The following is a 24,000-nucleotide window of genomic DNA, read 5'->3' as shown; positions in this document are numbered from 1 at the left end:
GGTTAGGTTAGGCGCGACAAGTTATTTTTCAGCTTAACTTTAACAGCACAGTAATATCTACGTCATGTTCTGCCCTATCCGCTTTTTTATATTAATATTGGAGGTATTTATGGTGAAAAAAGCCCCAGCCTAGGGTCAAGAGTTGCCAGGACTGGTTAGGTAAGCACTGCATCCTAAGACAGGTTAGGCTAGGATGGTTAGGCTGGTCAGATTATTGTTCAATTCATGTTAACTGCACCCAGAAATCATGGCACCCTCCCAAGCCTAGGATCATGGCACCTAGGATAGGTTATGTTCCTAGGACTGGCTAGGTGAGACACTGCCCTAGAATGGATTACTTATTACACAGCTCTAGGCCAAGTAAGGGAGTAAGCTGCCCTAGAACAGATTAGGTAGCACATTACCCTAGAACCATTTGTGCAGTACACTGTCCTAGAACAGGTTAGGTAGAATACTGCTCTAGAAGAGATAGGTAGTACACTACTCTAGGACAGGCTAGGTAGTACACTTGCCTAGAACAAGTTGCGTAGTACACTGCCCCAAGACAGATCAGATAGTACACTACCCTAGAACAGGTTAAGTAGCAGATTCCCCTAGAAAAGGTGAACACTACCCTAGCACAGACTAAACTACAAACGCCAAGCTAGTGTACAACCCAACCTAAACCTAAAACCGTCTTTACATCTCGCATTCTCCTTCTACCGCTGTTTAACCTGTTCAGATACCTGTTCATATACTCTCTAAACTTCTCTAATTTCCCCTGACAGGTGAACGACGCCCAGAGAAGAGGGAAGATGATGCTCTCATTCGCGTGGTCGATAGCTGCCGTGTGTTCTATACCTCAGGTGAGTGGCGCATTGGAATTATTTTGCTAATGAAATATCTTAAGTGGAAAGAGTTTTTTAACTGAAAGTTCTTGATGTATGTTGTTTATACTTCATTCAGATATTGATTCTAATATCTTAGATCTCTTTATTATAATAATCTAGCTATAAAAATGCTGTATGTATACATATAACTATCTTTCCTGTGTGTAACACACATAGCCCACAGGTAGTAACATCCACATTTAGCTTTGGAAAACATCTCAGACAAGCAAATGTAGCATTTTATCTTTACGAACTGGTGTCAACTGCTGTAGGATTATGAGAGAGAGAGAGAGAGAGAGAGAGAGAGAGAGAGAGAGAGAGAGAGAGACATATTATCTTGATGCTAAGGCAGATTAGCATAGGAAGAAGGATAAATGATTTGAGAGAGAGAGAGAGAGAGAGAGAGAGAGAGAGAGAGAGAGAGAGAGAGAGAGAGAGAGAGAGAGAGATTATCTTGATGCTAAGGCAGATTAGCATAGGAAGAAGGATAAATGATTTGTGTGTGAGAGAGAGAGAGAGAGAGAGAGAGAGAGAGAGAGAGAGAGAGAGAGAGAATTTTTACTGAATAATCACGATTAATCTATCTCTCTTTGAACATTATTTTAACCAGAAGGGAAGCAATATCCAATGGTGAATATTCAGTAATTCCTTCGCTACTAATCTCTCTCTCTCTCTCTCTCTCTCCCTCTCTCTCTCTCTAAGTATTATTTCACCAAGACAGACAAGCAATGTTCAAACGTGATTTCTTTCCTAACAATCTTTCTCTCTCTCTCTCTCTTTCTCTCTTTCTCTCTCTCTCTCTCTCTCTCTCTCTCTCTCTCTCTCTCTCTCCCCTCCTCATTAGAGTAATTGCTAAACGGTGATTATTTTTTCACGGCTGAAAAAAAAAAATCCCTTTTGCCTTTGTGTAACGAAAGCAGTCGGCGACTTCCGCTGGGCGAATACTACTCAAACCTGGTTGAGCCCAAACGATTCAAGAAGCGTAAATCAAACATTACCCAGTTTCAGGCCCGGGCCAAAATTGACGTCTTAATTTTCCTTTGTTTCATTAAGGGAAAGTTTTAATCATTTTTTTTCTCTCGAAGGCACGGCGGTTATTGGAGCGTTTAATGAAGGCAGTCTGTGCTTTGGATTTTGTTCATTTGTTAGTTTATTGGGTTGTTTTAATTTATTTTTAAATTTATCAATTATTTATGTGTTATATGGATATATCAATAAAGCAAAATTCACGAAGGTGAGAGAAACAATGGAGTGCTGCAAGGCCTTTCGATTTATGGTCCTTTATTTAGCGTTCTCTTTCCCTCGTGGATTTTGTCTTTATTTACATATTGATCACGTTCCATATTTTCATGATTCAGTTATACATATGGATATATATATATATATATATATATATATATATATATATATATATATATATATATATATATATATGTAAATATGTATATAATATATATATATATATATATATATATATATATATATATATATATATATATATATATATATATATATATATACATACATATGTATGCATGTATGCATGCATGTATTAAATAAAAACAAAACACTCATTACATCCATATGCATACCCTTAGAGTCTGACTCCATTCCCACATTAATTAATGTTACAACCCTTCCCAAGGATATGATCACATTTCTGGCTATCTTAATGAAAAATCAAAAGAGTTCCCGGGCGGCACATTACAAAGAGAGGTTTGCAAACCCTAATGGCCCCTGCGATGTGGGTCCTTATAAAATTTCGGCAATTTCTGTCCCCTTTTTTTATCTTTAAAGCCTTCTTAAGGCTTCAGTTTAAACAGAGGTTTGAAAATGGTTCGTATTTCCAGTTTTATTTTCTTGTTTTTGGGTCATCTCTCTTGGGTTTCCTATTTGGCCATGGGGGGGTGGGGTGGGGGGAGGAGGAGGAGGAGGAGGAGGAGGAGGAGGAGGAGAAGGAAGGGAGGGGAGAGAGGGGGGAGGGGGTTTATTACCCTTTTTTGTGGGATTTATTTTCCTTGTTTGTTTTTGTTGCTCGGTAAATATTTTTTGTTTATGCTCCGAAGAAGTGTCTTGGAAACTCTAAAATTAAAAGTTTTATTTATTGATTTTTTTGCCCATGGGTGGGGGGAGAGGGGAGAGGGAGAGGGGTTTGTTGCTCCTTTTTTAGGGGGGGGGTTATTTTCCTTGCTGTCCTTGCTTGATTTTGTTGCTTGGTAAGTATCTTTTTGGCTATGCTCTTGGAAGTTCTATTATAAGATTTTTATACTTATTTATTTATATTTAACTATTTTTTAGTTAATAAGTTTCACCTTTTTGAGCCTGAACCTTCATCCACATTTTATCTTATTTCCACGAATTATCGTCTTCTGCTTTATCCCTCAGTTATCGCTTTGTTTTTGTTTCTCAAAAACATTCAATTTTTTGTTAAATTTTTACACAATATTTTCTCCTTTTTCCTCGTATCTTTCAACTTCCAGCGTCCTTTACTGACTTATTTTTATTCTTATTTTTCTTCTGTATCTTTTTCTTTCTTCCATTTTCTATCCTGGAAATATTTCTCATTGCGTCATATTTTTTTATTCTTTATTTATTCAGTCTTTCCTCTTTCCTCTCCTAGATCCTCCTCCCACCTCTCATGTCCCCTGATTTATTTTTAGTTCCTTCTTCTCCTCCTCTATTTGTCTTTTATCATCTTTTCCAATCACTCTCTTTCAGTCTTTTCTGATTCCCTTTTTGAACTTCGTCTTGGATCATAATTCAGTTCCTCACATTCTTTCCAAACTTGTTTTTCTCATTGTTTCGCCTCCTTTTCATAGTGATCAACTTTCTCATCCTGTTTATTTCGTCTCTGTTGCTTCCAGAACTTCTTCTTCTTCTTCTTCTTCTTCTTCTTCTTCTTCTTCTTCTTCTTCTTCTTCTTCTTCTTCTTCTTCTTCCTCCTCCTCCCCTTCTTCTTCTTCTTCTTCTTCCTCTTCTTCTCCTCTTTATTCTTCTTCTTCTTCTTCTCCTTCTTCTTCTTCTTCTTCTTCATCTTCTTCATCTTCTTCTTCTTCCCGGAATCAATAAACCTTCCCCTCCTTGCAAACAACTACATCAATCACGTGACTCCCAAACCGCAGTCTCGTCCCTATTTTGGATGTTGCGAGGTCGAGACGTAGCTGTCGATCCGAACAAGTGGTTGTGTTCAAGAATATCGGTCGTTAAAAACCGGTCACGTTTTAGACAATATATAAGGTATCTGGTAGGCAAGATATGGGTTATGTTTTAGAGAATATAATACAGGTTGGTAGATAGTAAAGACATTAATATGAGGTCAGGGTGATTTATAAAAACAGGAAAAAAAAGTGACAGACTGATGATTTGGGAAGACAGAACACTGGTAATGACAGAAGATGGGAAATGATTGACTGATTGATTGATTAATTAAGGTTAACTGTCATCAACTCGACTGATGTCCAGGACGCCAAAAATACTTGATGAATACTTCAACATTTTAAAATTACATCAAGATATATAAGCATAAGCATAAAAAAATGAATATTAATTCTATATTTTCAAGTAATCTTACTCCATTTATAAACTGAAAACATTCCACTTGCCATATGCGTAATTTCCTCACTGACAAATGTGGAAAAAGGATAATTACCTTCCTCATTACGGCACTCGGAGTGGAAGCAGTTTCTCTTTGCCACAGTGGTGAGCAATCAACTAGATTGCGTCGCATAGTTTAGGGGAATCAAGCAGTCATCAGGGAGAGGCTGGGAATGAGGTACCATCAAAAATTCGTGAGTGTTTAAAAATGGATTCCTAATCTTGCAGGAAAGATAAACAACTTTTCTGGAGTAACAAAGGTTTTAAGGAAACTGGGGGAATTATTAATTTTATTTCACAGCAATGTTATAAAGGGGTAGAGCCTTAGAAAGGAAATATAATAAGTTAGTTATTCTGGTACCAAATGTGGGTCACATGCTCTCACGAAAGTGGGGTAAAATTTCTGTTTTGTAAAAAGTGAAAAAAAAAAAAAATTTTTTTTTGGGGTGGATTTTAAGCTGATTGCCCCAGAGACAGAATTTGCGACAAGTGACCCACTTGTGTGCTAACAATAATTGGTATGAGTTTCAGAATTTCTGAAGTCTGAAGGGATTCTCGTTTCCTTTCAGGTGAGTAAGTGGGTAACTAATCTATATTTAGGTCCCTAAGTAGGTCAGACAAATTTCAGGCAAGAATAACACTTGGAGATGGCTGAGTACGGTTCATTTAACAGCTAGAGTTTAAATTGAGCAAACAAATTGAAAGAGAACTTGATGTCAACAAGATTAAAAGAACTTGATGTTATCGTGACTGAAATGAACTGAACTGACGCTAAAGAGGTCAATATTTTTGAGGTCAGGCAAAGTTGGTGCTGATGGGGTCTTGGAAAGCGAATTTGCAGTAAGTAGTGGGGTGCTACAAGGAGATGTAGTTTCACCTTCGCTGTTTGTCCTTCTCGTAGAATTTATTATATAAAGTGGTCTGAGATGAAAGAGGAGGTTTAGGTTGGAGTAAAGGAAGAAAATTGACATACTTTGAATGTAAGAATGATGCTGTTTTAATCAGCAAAGCGCCATAGAGTCACAAAGCTTGCTTGATAGAATAAATTCATCATTTATCTAGAGAGATGGGACTCAAAATATATCGAAGAAAAACGAAATTAGGACAGATTATGCACAAAGGGACGAGATAATATTAGATGGAATAAGGATTATTGAGGCTGAATCTTTCAAATGTTTAGGAAGCATGATATCAGGTATAGTAGGTTCTCCATAGTCGAATTTAGTGAAAAAAAAAAAAAATAGAATATATACATATGTATGTATACACACACACACATATATATATATATATATATATATATATATATATATATATATTTATATAAATATACATTTATATATATGTATGCATACATATATATATATATATATATATATATATATATATACATATACATATATATACATACATGCGTCCACTGTAGTCCTGAGTTCTTGTCCTTCGCTGGTTCGAGCCCACGGGACGACGAACTTATTATCAACTAAAAAATTCCCCTTCGGTAACATATATGAAACTATATTATTTCCGAGGTAGAGCGAATTGGATATTAAAGGACGTTTGTAGCTTACTGATTGTATATGAATCACGGTGATGTGATAAAAAGCCATACATACATATATATATATATATATATATATATATATATATATATATATATATATATATATATATTCAGTACACACACACACACACGCTATCCTTTAAAGAACTAAATAAATTTCTAATCACCACTTTCAAAAGACCACTGAACACCTTTTATCAAAGCCCTCATTTAAAAAGTAAAAGAAAAACAAAAAACCTGACAAAAAAAATAAAAAAAAAAACTTTGCAAAAAATCATACGACAATCTTCAGAGATCTCTCGTCTCCACCCGGGCAACGGGTCACAAGAAGGCGAGGGTAATTTTTCTTCCGCCTTCCTCTGTACTATTTGCATAAATCACCAGCTCTAAAAGCGTGTTTGTTTCCCTTCCTTGCCTCATGATCCAAGAGTCAAGACTTAAATAGACTTTTTTAATATATTTTTAATAAAAATTTTTATTTACTTTTAAAATTTTTTTTTATCTTTTTTAATATTTTTTTAAATTGGAAAAATTTTTTTTGAAAGTTGGACTTGGCAACACAATCTCTCTCTTTCTCTCTCTCTCTCTCTCTCTCTCTCTCTCTCTCTCTCTCTCTGTCTGTGTGTGTGTGCGTGAGTGTGTGTGTAGAGTAAAGACTTAAATAGACTTTTTTATATTTGTTTAATTAAAAAAAATATTTGAAAGAAGGACTTGACAACACAATCTCTCTCTCTCTCTCTCTCTCTCTCTCTCTCTCTCTCTCTCTCTCTCTCTCTCTCTCACGGTCGAGTTGATATTCTATGATAGAGATAATGGAGAAATAATCTTTGATCCTGGAGTCTTTGACTGAAGGGAAAACAGAGCGAATTTCCAAAGTGCTTTGATGAGGAGGGGTTGAAAACAAAGCGATTTTTAAGGCGCTTTGAAACGAACTTCAAGGCGTCCGGAATAGGTTTTAATTAAGTAGGGCGAATTTTAATGTGTTTGGAAATGGTTTTAAATGTTTTAAGTAAAACAGAGCGAATTTCCAAGATGCTCCGACGAGGGTTGAAAACAAAACGAATTTTCGTCTGGTTTGAAATGTGGTTAAAGTTTTATGTAAAACAGCGAATTTCCAAGGTACTCTGAAGAAGTTTAAGTTAAACAAGGCGAATTTCACGCTGCGTTGAAAAAGTCTTGACACAAAACGAATTTCATTATGCTTTGAAAGGGGGAACTAAGTAAAACAAAACGAATTTTACAGATTTCAAAGGATTTTTTAAAGACAAAGCGATTATGGCTAACTTTAACCTTAAATAAAATCAACACTACTGAGGCTAGAAGGCTGCAATTTGGTATGTTTGGTGATTGGAGGGTGGGTGATCAACATACCAATTTGCAGCCCTCTAGCCTCAGTAAACAGACAAAGCCGAGACAGTAGTTTTCTTTTACAGAAAACTAAAATTACGAAATGAAAATATAAAATCATGAGCAGTTCAAGAAATGTGATATTACCAATTCATTGAAACATTTTCCAAAGAGAGAATATCCCTTTAAAGTGTAAGTCATATATATATATATACATATATATATATATATATATATATATATATATATATATATATATATATATATATATATATATATATATATTTACAGACGACAGGGAAGATTACCTGAGGACGGAATTATATTCCCGCTGTAATATTCCATGAAAAATAGTGGCTTGTCTCTTAAGCCAAGACTGCATAAGATATTCTCTCTCTCTCAATTAATTATTTATGCGCAGCTTTTATGCAACCTTAAGCCATTTTTCTCAACACATATACACGTGTGGGTCAAGTTTGTTTTATGATAACTTTTCTCTCTCTCTTTCTTATGCCAAGACTGCATGACATATTCTCTCTCTCTCTCTCTCTCTCTCTCTCTCTCTCTCTCTCTCTCTCTCTCTCTCTCTCTCTCTCAATTAATTATTTATACGCATCTTCTTGCAACCTTAAGCCATCTTCCTCAACGCATACACGCGTTTGGGTCAAAAGTTAGACTTATAATAACTTTTCTCTCTCTCTCTCTCTCTCTCTCTCTCTCTCTCTCTCTCTCTCTCTCTCTCTCTCTCTCTCTCTCTCTCATTTAATTATTCATATGCATCTTTTTCGCAACCTTAAGCCGTCTTTCGCGATTCACACACTCACACACACGTGTGGGTAAATTTTATGTTATAAAATACTAATGAGAGAAGTTTGAGGGTTAAATGGAAAGAGTTGGAAACTTCACACAAAGGAGTTTGTCAGAGTTTAATGATGGAATGGTGAGATAATTTCAAAGGTTTTGCGAACTTATCGCATAGAAAATAAGTTATTAGAAGGGATGTAAAGTCTCTATGATGCTAAAGAAGGGGCTTATTGAAATATGTAAGCAGGGGAGTGGCTGGTTTGGTGTCAAAAGTCAAGGAGGATCTGGGATAGGGGCTACGGAAGTGGCTGGTTTGGTGCCAAAAGTCAAGGAGATTCTGAGACATGGGGTCTTCTATGTTTTCTTTGCTGTCCAGTATGTTGAAAGGACAAATGTATGTGCAAAGTTATGTGATAAGGAAAGTGGTGACTGTAATAACTGACTGGAGATAGTGAAGAGAAACTGCAGTAACTGGAGAAAGACTTTGAAAGTATTTGAAAATAAATAAAAACGGAGGGTAGATTTGAGCAAAGAATGAGATTATGAAGGTAAATAAAATCAGGAAGATGATATATATATATATATATATATATATATATATATATATATATATATATATATATATATATGTATATATATATATATATATATATATATATATATATATATATATATATATATATATATATATATATATATATATATATATATATATATATATATATATATCAACTTAGTGCAAAGCATATTTGATCTCTCTCTCTCTCTCTCTCTCTCTCTCTCTCCCCAGGTCTCATAGCAACGCGAAATATACTAGAAAAATTGTGACAGGAGGCGAGGGCTCCCGGCTCAATAACTCTACGGGAATTCCACACATATTTTCACTACAAAATACATCCAAGTATCAGCCTGCACGACCACTGTTCTATAATAATAATAATAATAATAATAATAATAATAATAATAATAATAATAATAATAATAATAATAATAATAATTTTTCCTTCGTATCAATCAATAACTCCAAAAGTACAATCGATTAATGTAAAATTCTTCAATGGCAAAATTTACAGAAACCAGAATATATTTGCCAGCTTGATCACAGCTGATCACAGCTTCATCACAGCTTTATAACAGCTTGTATAAGATATATTCACGGCTTGATTACAGCTCAATCACAGCTTAGTTATAGCTGAATCCCAGCTTGAATTCAGCTTGATCACAGCTTATCACAGCTTGACTACAGCTTGATCACAGCTTCATAACATCTTGTACAAGACATGATCACAGCTAAATTACTGCTCAATCACAGCTTGATCAAAGCTTAATCACAGTTTAATCACAGCTTGAGGACAGCTTAAACTCTGCAAAGAAACAAAAAAGTTTCCCAGAATTGATCACAGCTTAATTACAGCTTATTCACAGCTTGATCACAGACTGACCCCAGCTTGATCACAACTTGGTCACAGCTTAATCACAGCTTGATTTCAGCTTAATCACAGCTTGATTTCAGCTTAATGACAGCTTGGCTAGAGCTTAATCACAGCTTGGTCTCAGCTTCAACTCTGAAAAGAAAACTAAGCAATTTTCCCAAAATTGATCACAGCTTGATAACAGCTTGACCTCAGCTTAATCACAGCTTGATTTTAGCTTAATCACAGCTTGATCACAGCTTAAACTCTGAAAAGAAAACTAAGGAATTTTCCCAGAATTGATCACAGCTTGATAACAGCTTGATCTCAGCTTGACTACAGCTTCATCCCAGCTTAGTCACATCTTGATAACAGCTTAAACTTTGAAAAAAAAACTAAGGAATTTTCCCAGAATTGATCACAGCTTAATCACAGCTTAATCACAGCTTGGCCACAGCTTAATCCCAGCTTGATCTCAGCTTCAACTCTGAAAAAAATAAACTAAAGGAATTTTCCCCGAACTCGACTCCTGACGTAAGCTACATTAAACGACTATGCAAGAACTCAGTCGGTCCAAAGGAAATGTCACGCTCCGGTTAAGACCAATAGCCACAGTGTGTAATAGTCACAGTTAAGCCTTTATTCAGTTCCAGCCCCCTCTTCCCCAGCCCCCCTCCCCCCCGCAACATAGTCCTGACTTTCGTTTGGGGGCTGAAGATAAGGCCAGAGGCATAGAGGGACTTTACGAGAAAGTTTTGGTACGAACGGTCAACAAAAGGGAAGTCTCTGTTTGCGGTATTTTTATTATTCTGTTTCTTCGCCCAGGTGACGTTGCTTCGAGGTACTGGTTGAGGCTGGGTTTGTTTTCTCTCTCTCTCTCTCTCTCTCTCTCTCTCTCTCTCTCTCTCTCTCTCTCTCTCTCTCTCTCTCTCTCTCTCACCTGATTCTTCATTTTCTTTCCTCATCTTACTCGATCAATTTTCCATCTCTCTCTCTCTCTCTCTCTCTCTCTCTCTCTCTCTCTCTCTCTCTCTCTCTCTCTCTCTCTCTCTCTCTCTCTCTCTCTCTCTCCTGACTTTTTGCTATTTTCTTGCCTCATCTTTCCTCATCAGTTGCTCTCTCTCTCTCTCTCTCTCTCTCTCTCTCTCTCTCTCTCTCTCTCTCTCTCTCTCTCTCTCTCTCTTTCTGTCTGTCTGCCTGTGTCTCTCTTAGCTGATTTTTTATCTCTCTCTCTCTCTCTTTATCTTCAATTCATCACTGCCCAAAAACAGCATTTCTTATCACTGACCTTTTTAATTACTGAAGTGCCAGAATTACTACCTAATTTAGTAAATGTCCTGGTTATCAGAGGGGGAGAAGATAGGACCAACTGATAAAAGACGAGAGAGAGAGAGAGAGAGAGAGAGAGAGAGAGAGAGAGAGAGAGAGAGAGAGAGAGAGAGAGAGAGAGAGAGAGAGAGTCAAATAGCTTTACTCGGCTTAAGAAAATTCCCTCGAACAGGAAAAGAGAGAGAGAGAGAGAGAGAGAGAGAGAGAGAGAGAGAGAGAGAGAGAGAGAGAGAGAGAGAGAGAGAGACCCCTAAACCATTCAAAATATGCAAATTCAATCTGCTCCCAAAATCCCGAAGACGACCATGACGAATCACCCCTACGAAAGAAGTTCTTTGTTTTTGCTCTTTTTTTTGTTCTTTTTTTTTTCTATGGACCAGTTTTGCTCTTTTTTTATGTTCCTATGGACCAGAGAACCATTATGTGAAAGGCCACGCATTTATCAAAAATGGAGAAGAGGCGAAATGTGCCAATTTGTCACGTGGGCTTAGCCTCCTTGATGCATGGAGATTTGGTCCCGGATCGGTCCTGGTGTCTTGAGTAAAATAGGAAGAAGAAGAAGAGTTTGTTTACAAATTGAGAGAGTTGGTTTATGACCAGTATTTGTCAGATGTCACAGCCTCTTTCTCGAAGGGTTAATCTTTGAGGTTTGAAAGGGCACGGGGCTAGCAGCTTCATCCTGAGAGAGAGAGAGAGAGAGAGAGAGAGAGAGAGAGAGAGAGAGAGAGAGAGAGAGAGAGAGAGAGCTATCAATGTAGGGATGCTACAGTGACTACTGACTTAGAGAGACAGACAGACAGAGAGCTGTCAGTGTATGAATAATAGTGACTATTGCCTGAGAGAGAGAGAGAGAGAGAGAGAGAGAGAGAGAGAGAGAGAGAGAGAGAGAGAGAGAGAGAGAGAGAGAGAGAGATAGATAGATAGAGAGAGAGAGAGAGAGAGAGAGAGAGAGAGAGAGAAAACGAAAATTTAATTAATAAAAACTAACTTCTACACGGCCTAATTGCCAACAAGATATCACCCCTTCTAGGGAAATCGCCTGGGATGAAAGGGCTTCTCTCGTAATTAAAAGTAATTAATTGCCTTAATTAGACACTGAGAGAATCTGAGAGAATCGTAGACAACATCGTCTACTAATCTCTTAATTGTAGACTTTGGATTTCATGTTTTGTATTCGTCAAAATGATTTTATCTTTCGTTCAAAGTAATGTTTTATAGATTGATTTAAGTTAAGTTTATTTTATTTTACTATTTTTTCATTTCACATTTATTCATATTTTTTCTTTTGGAATTAAATAATAATAATAATAATAATAATAATAATAATAATAATAATAATAATAATAATAATAATAATAATCATAATAATAATAATAATAATCCTTTCTACACTGTTAATACTTCGGTTACTTTCAATAATAATAATAATAATAATAATAATAATAATAATAATAATAATAATAATAATAATAATAATAATAATTTTCTTTACATTAGTAAATATTTCTGTTACTTTCATTAATAATAATAATAATAATAATAATAATAATAATAATAATAATAATAATAATAATAATAATAATAATATTTTTGCCTCGTTTACAAGAGGCCCAGTTTTAGCTTTCTGTCAAAGAAAACTATTGTGCCGGCTTTGTCTATCCGTCCGCACTTTCATCTGTCCGCACTTTATTCTGTCCGTACTTTTTCTGTCCGCACTTTTTTTCTGTCCGCATTTATTCTATCCGCACTTTTTCTGTCCGCACTTTATTCTGTCCGCACTTTATTCTGTCCGCACTTTTTCTGTCCGCACTTTATTCTGTCCGCACTTTTTCTGTCAGCACTTTATTCTGTCCGCACTTATTCTGTCCACACTTTATTCTGTCCGCACTTTATTCTGTCCGCACTTTTTCTACCCGCCCTCAGATCTTAAAAACTACAGAGGCTAGAGGGCTGCAAATTGGTATGTTGATCATCCACCCTCCAATCTTCAAACACACCAAATTGCAGCCCTCTAGCCTTGGTAGTTTTTACTGTATTTAAGGTTAGAGTTAGCCATAATCGTGCTTCTGGCAACGATATACGATAGGCCACCACCAGGCCGTGGTAAAAGTTTCATGGGCCGCGGCTCATACAGCATTGTACCGAGGCCACCGAAAAATAGATGTCTATTTGCGGTGGCCTTGATTATACGCTGTAGCGTCTGTACAGAAAACTCGATTGCGCCGAAGAAACTTCGGCGCATTTTTTACTTCTTATATAAAGTCTCTAAAATTTTATATTACTTTTAACTTGTTTCTAATTCACTTTAATGTTAAATATAAAATTCTCTCATCATGAAAATCCTCGGTTTTATATCTGGTCATAAAATTTCAGTTCTTTTGGCTTTCAAAAAAAAATATAAAATTTTTCTTCGTTTGAAGTCCATTGAAAAATATTATTTTATTTATAGTGATCGTAATTTTCTTTACCTCTCGTCTAAAATGAAGTTATTATATTTATTTTGTCTAAAATGAATCAAATAATTCGTGTTTTCTTTAGGGCGGACCTTATTTTATTTCTAGCTTCCGTCAAAAATAGAAAATGAGTTGATAAGATCAAAATTTCCATCGTTCCCAGATGTCCTGTTTTCATAATTTATTCCATAAAGGAATATATGTATGTATATACATTTATATATATATATATATATATATATATATATATATATATATATATATATATATATATATATATATATATATATATATATGTAAATGTAAATAATATACCTTATCTCATATCAAAGGAAGACCATTTCGAAGGGCCAAGATCATTTATTTGCATAAAATATAAAGAAGAAAGCTTGCATAAATAATCCGTTCATTTCCATCTCAATACTGAACCACTTACCACCCCCAGGCTCTCCCTAACCTCTCCCCCTCTCTCCCACCCCAAGCAAAATGTACACAGCAAAAGCACACACACAGCGAACACAGCGCCGCAGCGTTTGGCTTTCCATTAACGGCAGAATCCTATTTGCAGACGAAATAAAATCAACATTGGCTCATTCGCGAGATCGTCCGTCTCAAATCCTTTCAGCTCCTGTAATTGTTGTCGAGAACAGAACGAAAGATTCTCATCTGAATGCTGAGAGAAGAGGAGAGGAGAGGAGGAGATGAGGAGAATTTTGACTCGAATTATTGGAATCTGGGCCATTTGATTTTTTTGGGGGGAGGGGGCGGTATGAGTTTGAAGGAATGTTGATAAATAAACAAACAGGATTTTAATTGATACGAAGCTTTCTTCCAAAGGGTCGGCTTGATTTTGGAAGGGAATTGTGAAAATAAGTTAATTTTTATTATCGTCAAAATATAAAGTGTGTATATATATATATATATATATATATATATATATATATATATATATATATATATATATATATATATATATATATATATATGTTTGTAACATTATCAACATTAGTATTACTGAAAATGACTGAATACCTAAATAGAGAGAACGTGAAAAGTCACTCCATTCCAAAACGGGACTTCACAAAAACAAACATATATGAGAAATGCAAAAAAAATAATAAATAATGAATATAATGAAATTGATAACGATGAAGCGAGTCATAATGAAAATGATCTTAAACACATTTACGATTTTTACATTTACAGGAAACAGAGCAATAATCAGAAAACACAATTCTGTGGCCTTGAAAAAAAACTGTAAAAAAATAAATAAAATAAAAATTATAAAAAAATAAATAAAACGTTAAAGAAAAATATGATAAAAGTATAAATAACACACATTTGCAAGTAAATAAAAAATAATAGATAAAAGATAAATAATGATGAATACATTAACAATTAAGGAAAAACTAATATAAAACAAAACGAACAATTTTTACTGACACAGGAAACAAAACATTAATAAAAAAAAAATAACAATCCTGTACCCATGAAGATTAAAATGTTAAAGAAAAAAAATTATGAAAAAAATAAATATTGAAAGTAATTAAAAATTTAACCTTAAACACAAGAACACTTCAATAATTATGATAATAAGCAAAGCATTAATAAAAAAAAACACGTCTGTACCCATGAAAATTTAAATATTAAAGAAAACCTAAAAAAAAATAGATAACAGAAAAATGAACTCAAGTTTTGAGGACAACTTAAAATCCTCTTGCGAAAACGACAAGGTGACGTCTTTTCAGGGCCCAAGAGGAGGAGTCCTTGGGAAGGAGGAAAGGAAGGAAGGATTGCATCAAGGAAATGCTTAGGAGAAATCCTTCTCTCTCTCTCTCTCTCTCTCTCTCTCTCTCTCTCTCTCTCTCTCTCTCTCTCTCTCTCTCTCTCACACACACACACACACATATACTTACTTGGACATACATACATTTGATAACAATTTCCATTCAAATACTTGAAAGAGGCAATGCTGAAGAAAAATCTCTCTCTCTCTCTCTCTCTCTCTCTCTCTCTCTCTCTCTCTCTCTCTCTCTCTCTCTCTCTCTCTCACATATTCACAAGCACATACAAACATTTGATAACAATTTCCATTCAAATACTTGAAAGAGGCAATGCTGAAGAAAAATCTCTCTCTCTCTCTCTCTCTCTCTCTCTCTCTCTCTCTCTCTCTCTCTCTCTCTCTCTCTCTCTCTCTCACACACACACAAAACGGATATATTCACAAGGACATACAAACATTTGATAACAAATTCCATTCAAACACTTGAAAGAGGCAATGCTGGGGAAATCTCTCTCTCTCTCTCTCTCTCTCTCTCTCTCTCTCTCTCTCTCTCTCTCTCTCTCTCTCTCTCTCTCCCACACACACATGCTCAAAAGCACATACAAACATTTTATAACAATTTCTATTCAGACACTTACCAAAGCTTTTTTTATCATCAAACAGTTTTTCATTTCATGATAAATATAGATGAAAATTCACGAAATAATCAATTCATATTTTTCATTTCACTTTACATTTGCCAATGAGAAGAAATAATTTTCCTTTTAAAGGTAATTATACATATAGATGTTAATAAGAAAATTCAGAATGCTTTTGAACTTGATATCTTCATGATATGATAAAAAAAAAACTAACTTTGTGGAAAACACGTTTTCATTTAACTTTGTGAGAGAAGTAAAGCAAAAAAGGGCTAGGAATTGAACATTGATAAATCTATGAAAAAAACACGAAGATATAGAACAAAAATGTCGATGAATTTTAAATCGAATCATTTGGAATGAATAAGATGAAGTATGAAAAATATATGGAAAAGCTATATATATGTGTATATATATATATATATATATATATATATATATATATATATATATATATATATATATATATATATATGTATATATATATATATATATATATATATATATATATATATATATATATATATATATATATATATATATATATATATATATATATATATATATATATATATATATATATATATATATATATATATGTATATACAGTATATATATAAATACACACACACACACATATATATATATATACATATAAATTGTCAAATGTGAAAAAACCCAACATTGCAATCATGTTCGCACCCAAAAAAAAATAAAAATAAAAAATAAACATGAAAAATAATTTAGAGAATAAGATAGCATTACCAAATGCACGAAACTTAACACTAGAATTATTGTCCTCACTAAAAAAAAAATAAAAGCAAAAACAAAACAAAGGCAGAAACATGGAATCATCTTCCTACTAATCCCCCCCCCCAAAAAAAAAAAAAAATAAAAACAATAACTAGCAACAAAGCACCCAAGTTATCATACACCTGCAACCTCTTGATATTTACTTCAGAGCTGGTCCTTTGCATCCGAATGGAGCCCAATTCTTTGGAAACACGGATAAATTGTGGTCCGGGGAACAAATGCGCTAACATTTTCGGGGAATTGGGGTCGGGGGAGGGGATGTCCAGAGTTGCTTGCATACTTTGAAGCAGCAGGCACAATGGGGAGAAATAGAGCCAGAGGAGCTATAAAGGGCTAAAGAAATGGAATAACAGCAGGAAGGCAGAGAGGGCGTTATAATAAGAGAAGTGGAGCGGTGCGAAAAGTGAGGACTTACTGTATATATACATATATATATATATATATATATATATATATATATATATATATATATATATATATATATATATATATATATATATATATATATATATATATTCTAGGAATTTAATGTTTCAGTTGCTTACCATAGCTGCAAACAACTTGAGTCGGCTGACCATCAGGTGGTACATAATTTACATAACTGACTGCTCAGATCAGCAGAGGTACACAGGATTTCTAAGGAAATGAGGTCGACAGTGCTTCTCGCCCATGGGATCGATCTTGGGCCCTGAGGCTTATATATATATATATATACATAAAATTACAACGAATAAAGAAAGCAATTATTAAAAATAAAAGAACCCAGACAATGACATAAAATTAAGAGAATAAAAAATAAAAGTAAAAAAAGAATAAAAATAAAACAAAAAGATACAGCGAAGAAAATTAAAACTCAGTTAAACAGCAAAACAAAGATAAAAAAAAAGAAGAAGAGATAAGATCTCGATAACCAGGGCGGGGTGAAAAAGAAAATGGAAGACTAACATCAAACAATGAGGTGGGAAATGACCCTGCCATTCCCACACCCCCCCCTCGTGGGATCGAATTCGCGCGTGGAAGAAAGGCCTGACTGATCTCCAAGTCTCCCTGGGAGATTTGTCCAGACCTCTCAGGGAAGATTAGAAAAGAAAGGTGGGATTGAATAGGATTGTCTGATACAGATGGCTAGATTGGGCACTATTGATGTGGGGAGAGAGAGAGAGAGAGAGAGAGAGAGAGAGAGAGAGAGAGAGAGAGAGAGAGAGAGAGAGAAATATATATATAGAAAGAATGGGGAGAGCCAGGGAGACAAAGGCAGAGAGAGAGAGAGAGAGAGAGAGAGAGAGAGATAGAGAGAGAGAGAGAGAGAGAGAGAGAGAGAGAGAGAGAGAGAGAGATAAAACGATCAGATATTGGACATACGTTGTAAAAAAACTGGTATAGATTTTATGATCAAAGATGGAATTGGATAACTGTTTTGGAAGCAAAATATAAAAAAAATCAAAATATGAAATATTTAATAAATGAGTTATTGGATCTTATTTAAAACTGGCTGAACAAAAAATAAAAATATTGGAAAAGGAAAAAATAAACGTGTTACAAATAGTTTAACCAAAATTCAGTTGTCAACATTATTCAATATTATTTTGTCTTTATTTATTCATTAATTTTTTTGCATCATAACTTTCTATTCAGCAATTTCCTAAAGTAAATAACCCTTAAAAATATTTTAGGGTACCCCTGAGACACAAATTCAGCATAAATAACCCCCTTAATTTTTTTATAGCTTTCTCTCTCTCTGATGAAGCATTTTTATCACAAAATATTCCCCTGAAAAAATACAGAATCATTTGTATTTTCCTACTGAATACAGTATGCAGTCGTGTCAATTAAGTTACAAAAATATCACTGAATTTTTTTTTAATTTTCAATATATGATATTCACTGTTTTGAATATTAAATTGAATAAATTTATTCCATTAATTAAAGTTCTATATTTGTACTGGCCTGTGGAATAGCTTTGCAAAATTTCACTCTGTTTTGATTGTACACACGAGGATTTGTTGTAGGCTGGTGAATGCGTACACATACACACACACATATATACACATATGTACACATACATATGTATATGCATGTAACACATACATATAGAAAGAGAGAAACAGTACAATAAAGGGCAAGAGAGCGAGAGAGAGATAGAATGACTGAGAGAGACAGTAGGAGAAAGACCAGAGAGAGAGAGAGAGAGAGAGAGAGAGAGAGAGAGAGAGAGAGAGAGAGAGAGAGAGGTGTGTATGTATCTGTATATACTTCCATTTGTAAGACCCGCACTACGAGTATATACAACATACCAAATACTCCCGTTGAGATATTCATTCATAAACTATGTGAACATCCCACCTCCTCCTCCTCCTCCTCCTCCTCCTCCTACGTATATATCTATCTACCTAACCTCTGACCTAACTCTCCCTCTCACTCACTCTCTCTCTCTCTCTCTCCCTCCAAAAACAGAGTGTTATCTTCTACGAAGCCAGCCATCCCCAGTACAAGCACTTCAAGCAGTGTGTCACTTTCTACTTCTTCGAAACTCCTGTAGAAGAGAGAACCTACAATGTCTTCTGCCTGGTGGTCATGTACTTCCTCCCCCTGCTGATCATCATCGTCGTGTACTTCAGGATCCTGTGGGAGATCTCGCAGAAGTCGAAGGACTCCAAAGGTGAGAGAGAGAGAGAGAGAGAGAGAGAGAGAGAGAGAGAGAGATGGTTTTTGTCCAGTGAAAGGAGTGATTAAACTTTCTGTGTCAATGTTTATCCCTTGGGAGATCTTGCAAAAGTAGAAGGACTCAAAAGGTAGAGAGAGAGAGAGAGAGAGAGAGAGAGAGAGAGAGAGAGAGAGAGAGATGGCTTTTGTCCAGTGAAAGGGGTGAGCGATTAGAACGTTTGTGTCAATGTTTATCCTGTGGGAGATCTTGCAGAAGTCGAAGGAGAGAGAGAGAGAGAGAGAGAGAGAGAGAGAGAGAGAGAGAGAGAGAGAGAGAGAGAGAGAAGACTGATATACAATGTCTATGTCAATGGCTAACTATACGTTACAAGTTATTTTTTTTCATTTTAAAAATTTGTTTACTAGAAGTGTGGCTCCGCCTACCTGTCTACCTAATTAGAAATATATTCAAATATTATTATTATTATTATTATTATTATTATTATTATTATTATTATTATTATTATTATTATTTTGGTCCATTAGAATATTTGCCACTAGGGTGTATATTAATATACATTAATAAACTTAATAAGTTTGGCTTCTGTGTCAGTGTATAGAACAATTTTTTTTCTATTCAAGAAACTATCTTATTGTTTGGTTTATCTGTCAAATAAAACTACGTAAGTCTGTATGTCATCTAGGACACTTATTGACAGACTGTCAAATAACTCTCTCTCTCTCTCTCTCTCTCTCTCTCTCTCTCTCTCTCTCTCTCTCTCTCTCTCTCTCTCACCTGTCAGTTTCATATCAGCTGTGCATTTTAATAAAAACACCGGAATTAAATCAGATATATATACCTTTCTACTGATTCTACAGTTCTGTCTGTCTGTCTGTCTGTCTGTCTCTCTCTCTCTCTCTCTCTCTCTCTCTCTCTCTCTCTCTCTCTCACCTGTCAGTTTCATATCAACTGTGCTCTTAATAAAGAAATAAAATTGATCATGTACACCCACAATTACATTAGACATAAACCTTTCCCTTAGACCTACAAATTCTCTCTCTCTCTCTCTCTCTCTCTCTCTCTCACCTATCAATTCCATATCAACTTCGCACTAAATAAAAGCATGAAAATTGAATTCACCCAGAACTGGATTTGAAACTACAATTTTCTCTCTCTCTTTCACCTGTCAGTTTCATAATAAAAACATCACTATTATCAGGGACACCTATAATCAAATCATTCATATATACCTTTCCCGTAAATCTCTCTCTCTCTCTCTCTCTCTCTCTCTCTCTCTCTCTCTCTCTCTCTCTCTCTCTCTCTCTCTCTCTCTCTCTCGCAACCGTCAGTTCCATAATGGAAGCGTCAAAATTATCAGGAACAAGCAGAATTGAATCATACTGATATACCTTTCCTCTAAACCTACATATTCTCTCTCTCTCTCTCTCTCTCTCTCTCTCTCTCTCTCTCTCTCTCTCTCTCTCTCTCTCTCTCTCTCTCTCTCTCACCTGTCAGTTCCATAATGAAAACACCAAAATAATCATATTCAACCAAAATTACATTAGAAATACATAGTTTCCTCTTAACCTCGATTCTCTCTCTCTCTCTCTCTCTCTCTCTCTCTCTCTCTCTCTCTCTCTTTGTATCTCCCCCTTTATCTCCCTCCTCTTTCTCTCCCTCAATCTCTCTCTTTCACCCTCTTTCTCTCCCTCAATCTCTCTCTCTTCCTCTTTCCCTCCTTCAATCTCTCTCTCTCCCCCTTTCTCTCCCTCAATCTCTAAGTCTCTTTCTCTCACCCTCAATCTCTCTCTCTCTCCCTCTTTCTCTCCCTCAATCTCTCAGTCTCTTTCTCTCTCCCTCAATCTCTCTCTTTCTCTCTCACCTAATCTCTCTCTCTCTCTCCCTCTCTCTATCTCTATCTCTCTCTCTCTCTCTCTCTCTCTCACTTCACCCAGCCGTCAATTTCGAGCTGACTAAAACCAATTACGATGAAATTACAACTTCCACAATCAATGGACTGCCTGTGTCACTTTTTTATCCGTGAGTGAACAGATTCAATTCGCAGTTTATACCCGTGCAATACAGCAGCCTGCCCTGAAGGCTCCCTCGTTATAAATGCATTTAATATATAAATACAGAAATAAGAGATTTCTGTGGCTTGGAATACGTTACGTACACGCGTACTCTTCGCAACGCAGCCTTACGATTGCGTATGTCGGAGGCTTGGGTCTCCCTCTCTCTCCCTGTATATATATATATATATATATATATATATATATATATATATATATATATATATATATATATATCTAAATATATATATATATATATATATATATATATATATATATATATATATATATATATATATATATATATATATATATATATATATATATATATATATATATATATATATATATATATATATATATATATATATATATATATATATTTCTGACTCGCATCAGGATCGAACCCAGGTCTTTCAATTGAAAGACAAGGCCGCTGCCGACCGCTGAAAGACCTCGGTTCGGTCCTGATGTGAGTCAGAAATTTATCTCTGTTCCACACGTGATTGTGTGTTGATTATTTCTATTTCTATATATATGTATATATAGTGTATATATATTAATTTCAGGGGTAAAACCCCCCTTTTAATAAAAAGATATATCACCCCATAACTTAAAGAATCTGTCAGATTTTTTATGCAAAGTCTTCGCGTGATTATGGTAATTTCTAGGGATTACGAAAATATATATCAGGGGAAGTCCTTTATAACTGACATTTATTACTTTCTGGCCGTCACATATATCGTCCAAAAATGTCTAACAGGAGCCCAGTTACAATGATTCATCATTTTTGTGCGGAATTAGATGTTTGTCTAGGTCGGTTCGAGGATATAAGCAAGTAAAAAATGCGCCCAAAATCGAATATTTTGTATAGCGTATAATCAAGACCACCGAAAATAGATATCTATCTTTCGGTGGTCTCGGTATAATGCTGGATAAGCCGCGGCCCATGAAACTTTAACTACTGCCCGATGCTAGCCTGGCTTATATCGTCGCCAGACGATGATGGCTAAATTTAACATTAAATAAAATCAAACCTACTGAGACTAGAGGGCTGCAATTTGGTATGTTTGATGATTGGAGGATGGATGATCAACATAGCAATTTGCAGCCCTCTAGCCTCAGTAGTTTTTAAGATCTGAGGGTGGACAGAAAAAGTGTGGACGGATGGACAAAGCCGGCACAATAGTTTTCTTTGGCAGAAAACTAAAAGTATAGGCTACTTATTAAAATGTCCTATTGTCTAGTTTGGGAGGTAGGGGGGGAAAAGTGAATTTTGATCCACTCTCTCTCTCTCTCTCTCTCTCTCTCTCTCTCTCTCTCTCTCTCTCTCTCTCTCACAAATTCATTTGATCTTTCAACCCTCTCTCTCTCTCCCCCCCCTCTCTTTCCTTCCTTGCCTCTCTCTCTCTCACTAATTTCGGTCACATTTTTCGATCCTCTCTCTCTCTCTCTCTCTCTCTCTCTCTCTCAAAAATTCATTTGATCTTTCAACCCTATCTCAAACCTCTCTCTCTCTCTCTCCAAAATCGATTTGACCTTTCAACTTCTATTACAATCTCTCTCTCTCTCTCTCCAAAATTCATCTGATATTTCAGCCGTATCTCAAACTTTTCCCTCTCTCTCTCTCTCTCTCTCTCTCTCTCTCTCTCTCTCTCTCTCTCTCTCTCTCTCTCTCTCTCCAAAATTGATTTGACCTCTCTCTTTCCAAAATTGATTTGACCTTTCAGCATCTCTCTCTCTCTCTCTCTCTCTCTCTCTCTCTCTCTCTCTCTCTGAAACTCATCCAACTTCCCAGCCTTTCTTAACTGAGCTCGTTTGCAGAAGATAATAATGAGAATAATTTCACCCAAAAATAATGTTCCATCGGGTTAATGGAACCAACACCGGTATCATTAAGAGACCCAAAATGTAGACTTTTTTTTCCCTTTCATGGAGATTTGCACGGGCCAAAAGTGGCCTCCTGGGTCGTTCATTTGGGCAGTTTTTTTTTTCTTTTGATAAGAGTTTTTTTTATAAGAGTTTTTTATTATTTTTTTGTAAGAGTTTTTGTAATTTTTTTGTGAGAGTTTTTTTGCTTTTGGGATGGTAGTGTGAGACATTTGGGTATCATCTTTTCTCTCTCTCTCTCTCTCTCTCTCTCTCTGTCTTTTTTATTTTAAGTAGGGGTCTCTCTCTCTCTCTCTCTCTCTCTCTCTCTCTCTCTCTCTCTCTCTCTTTAATTTATTTAAACTTTGAACATTCTCTCAATCTCTCTCTCTCTAATTTATTTAAACTTTGAACATTCTCTCTCTCTCTCTCTCTCTCTCTCTCTCTCTCTCTCTCTCTCTCTCTCTCTCTTTTCTCTCTCTCTCTCTCTCTCTCGGCGTGAATAACCTAGACGTTGTAACGCCAATACTAATAACCTTGAACAAATCAAATCTCTCTCTCTCTCTCTCTCTCTCTCTCTCTCTCTCTCTCTCTCTCTCTCTCTCTCTCTCTCTCTCTCCAAACACTCACCCACCTACCAAAAAAATGGGTGAAAACTGAAAACTGAAGGCCTGTCACTCCTTATCAAGAAAAAAAAAAAACAGGAAACTTTGCCTGAGAAACTCAAAGTTTGGGAAGTACTGAAAAAACAAAAACTCTCTATTCCAGCTTTCTCTTAAAGAAAGTTTGGGCAAGTCATCTCATGTCAT

At 35.4% G+C, this 24,000-nt stretch overlaps 1 protein-coding gene across 2 annotated transcripts in view; it reads left to right on the top strand.

Moving 5' to 3' along the window:
• The window catches only part of LOC136830623 (gonadotropin-releasing hormone receptor-like), a 56,923-nt gene that overhangs the window by 10,380 nt on the left and 22,543 nt on the right, over window positions 1-24,000 (top strand). For both annotated transcript variants that reach the window (XM_067090190.1, XM_067090189.1), the window contains exons 2-3: window positions 768-845; window positions 19,061-19,265. In XM_067090190.1, the coding sequence (XP_066946291.1) occupies window positions 768-845; window positions 19,061-19,265 (283 nt within the window). The remainder of the gene's footprint in view (window positions 1-767; window positions 846-19,060; window positions 19,266-24,000) is intronic.

This window comes from Macrobrachium rosenbergii, chromosome 47 (assembly GCF_040412425.1).
Source record: "Macrobrachium rosenbergii isolate ZJJX-2024 chromosome 47, ASM4041242v1, whole genome shotgun sequence".
Classification (NCBI taxonomy): Eukaryota; Metazoa; Arthropoda; class Malacostraca; order Decapoda; family Palaemonidae; genus Macrobrachium; species Macrobrachium rosenbergii.
This window is presented reverse-complemented; position numbering and strand designations above follow the sequence as displayed.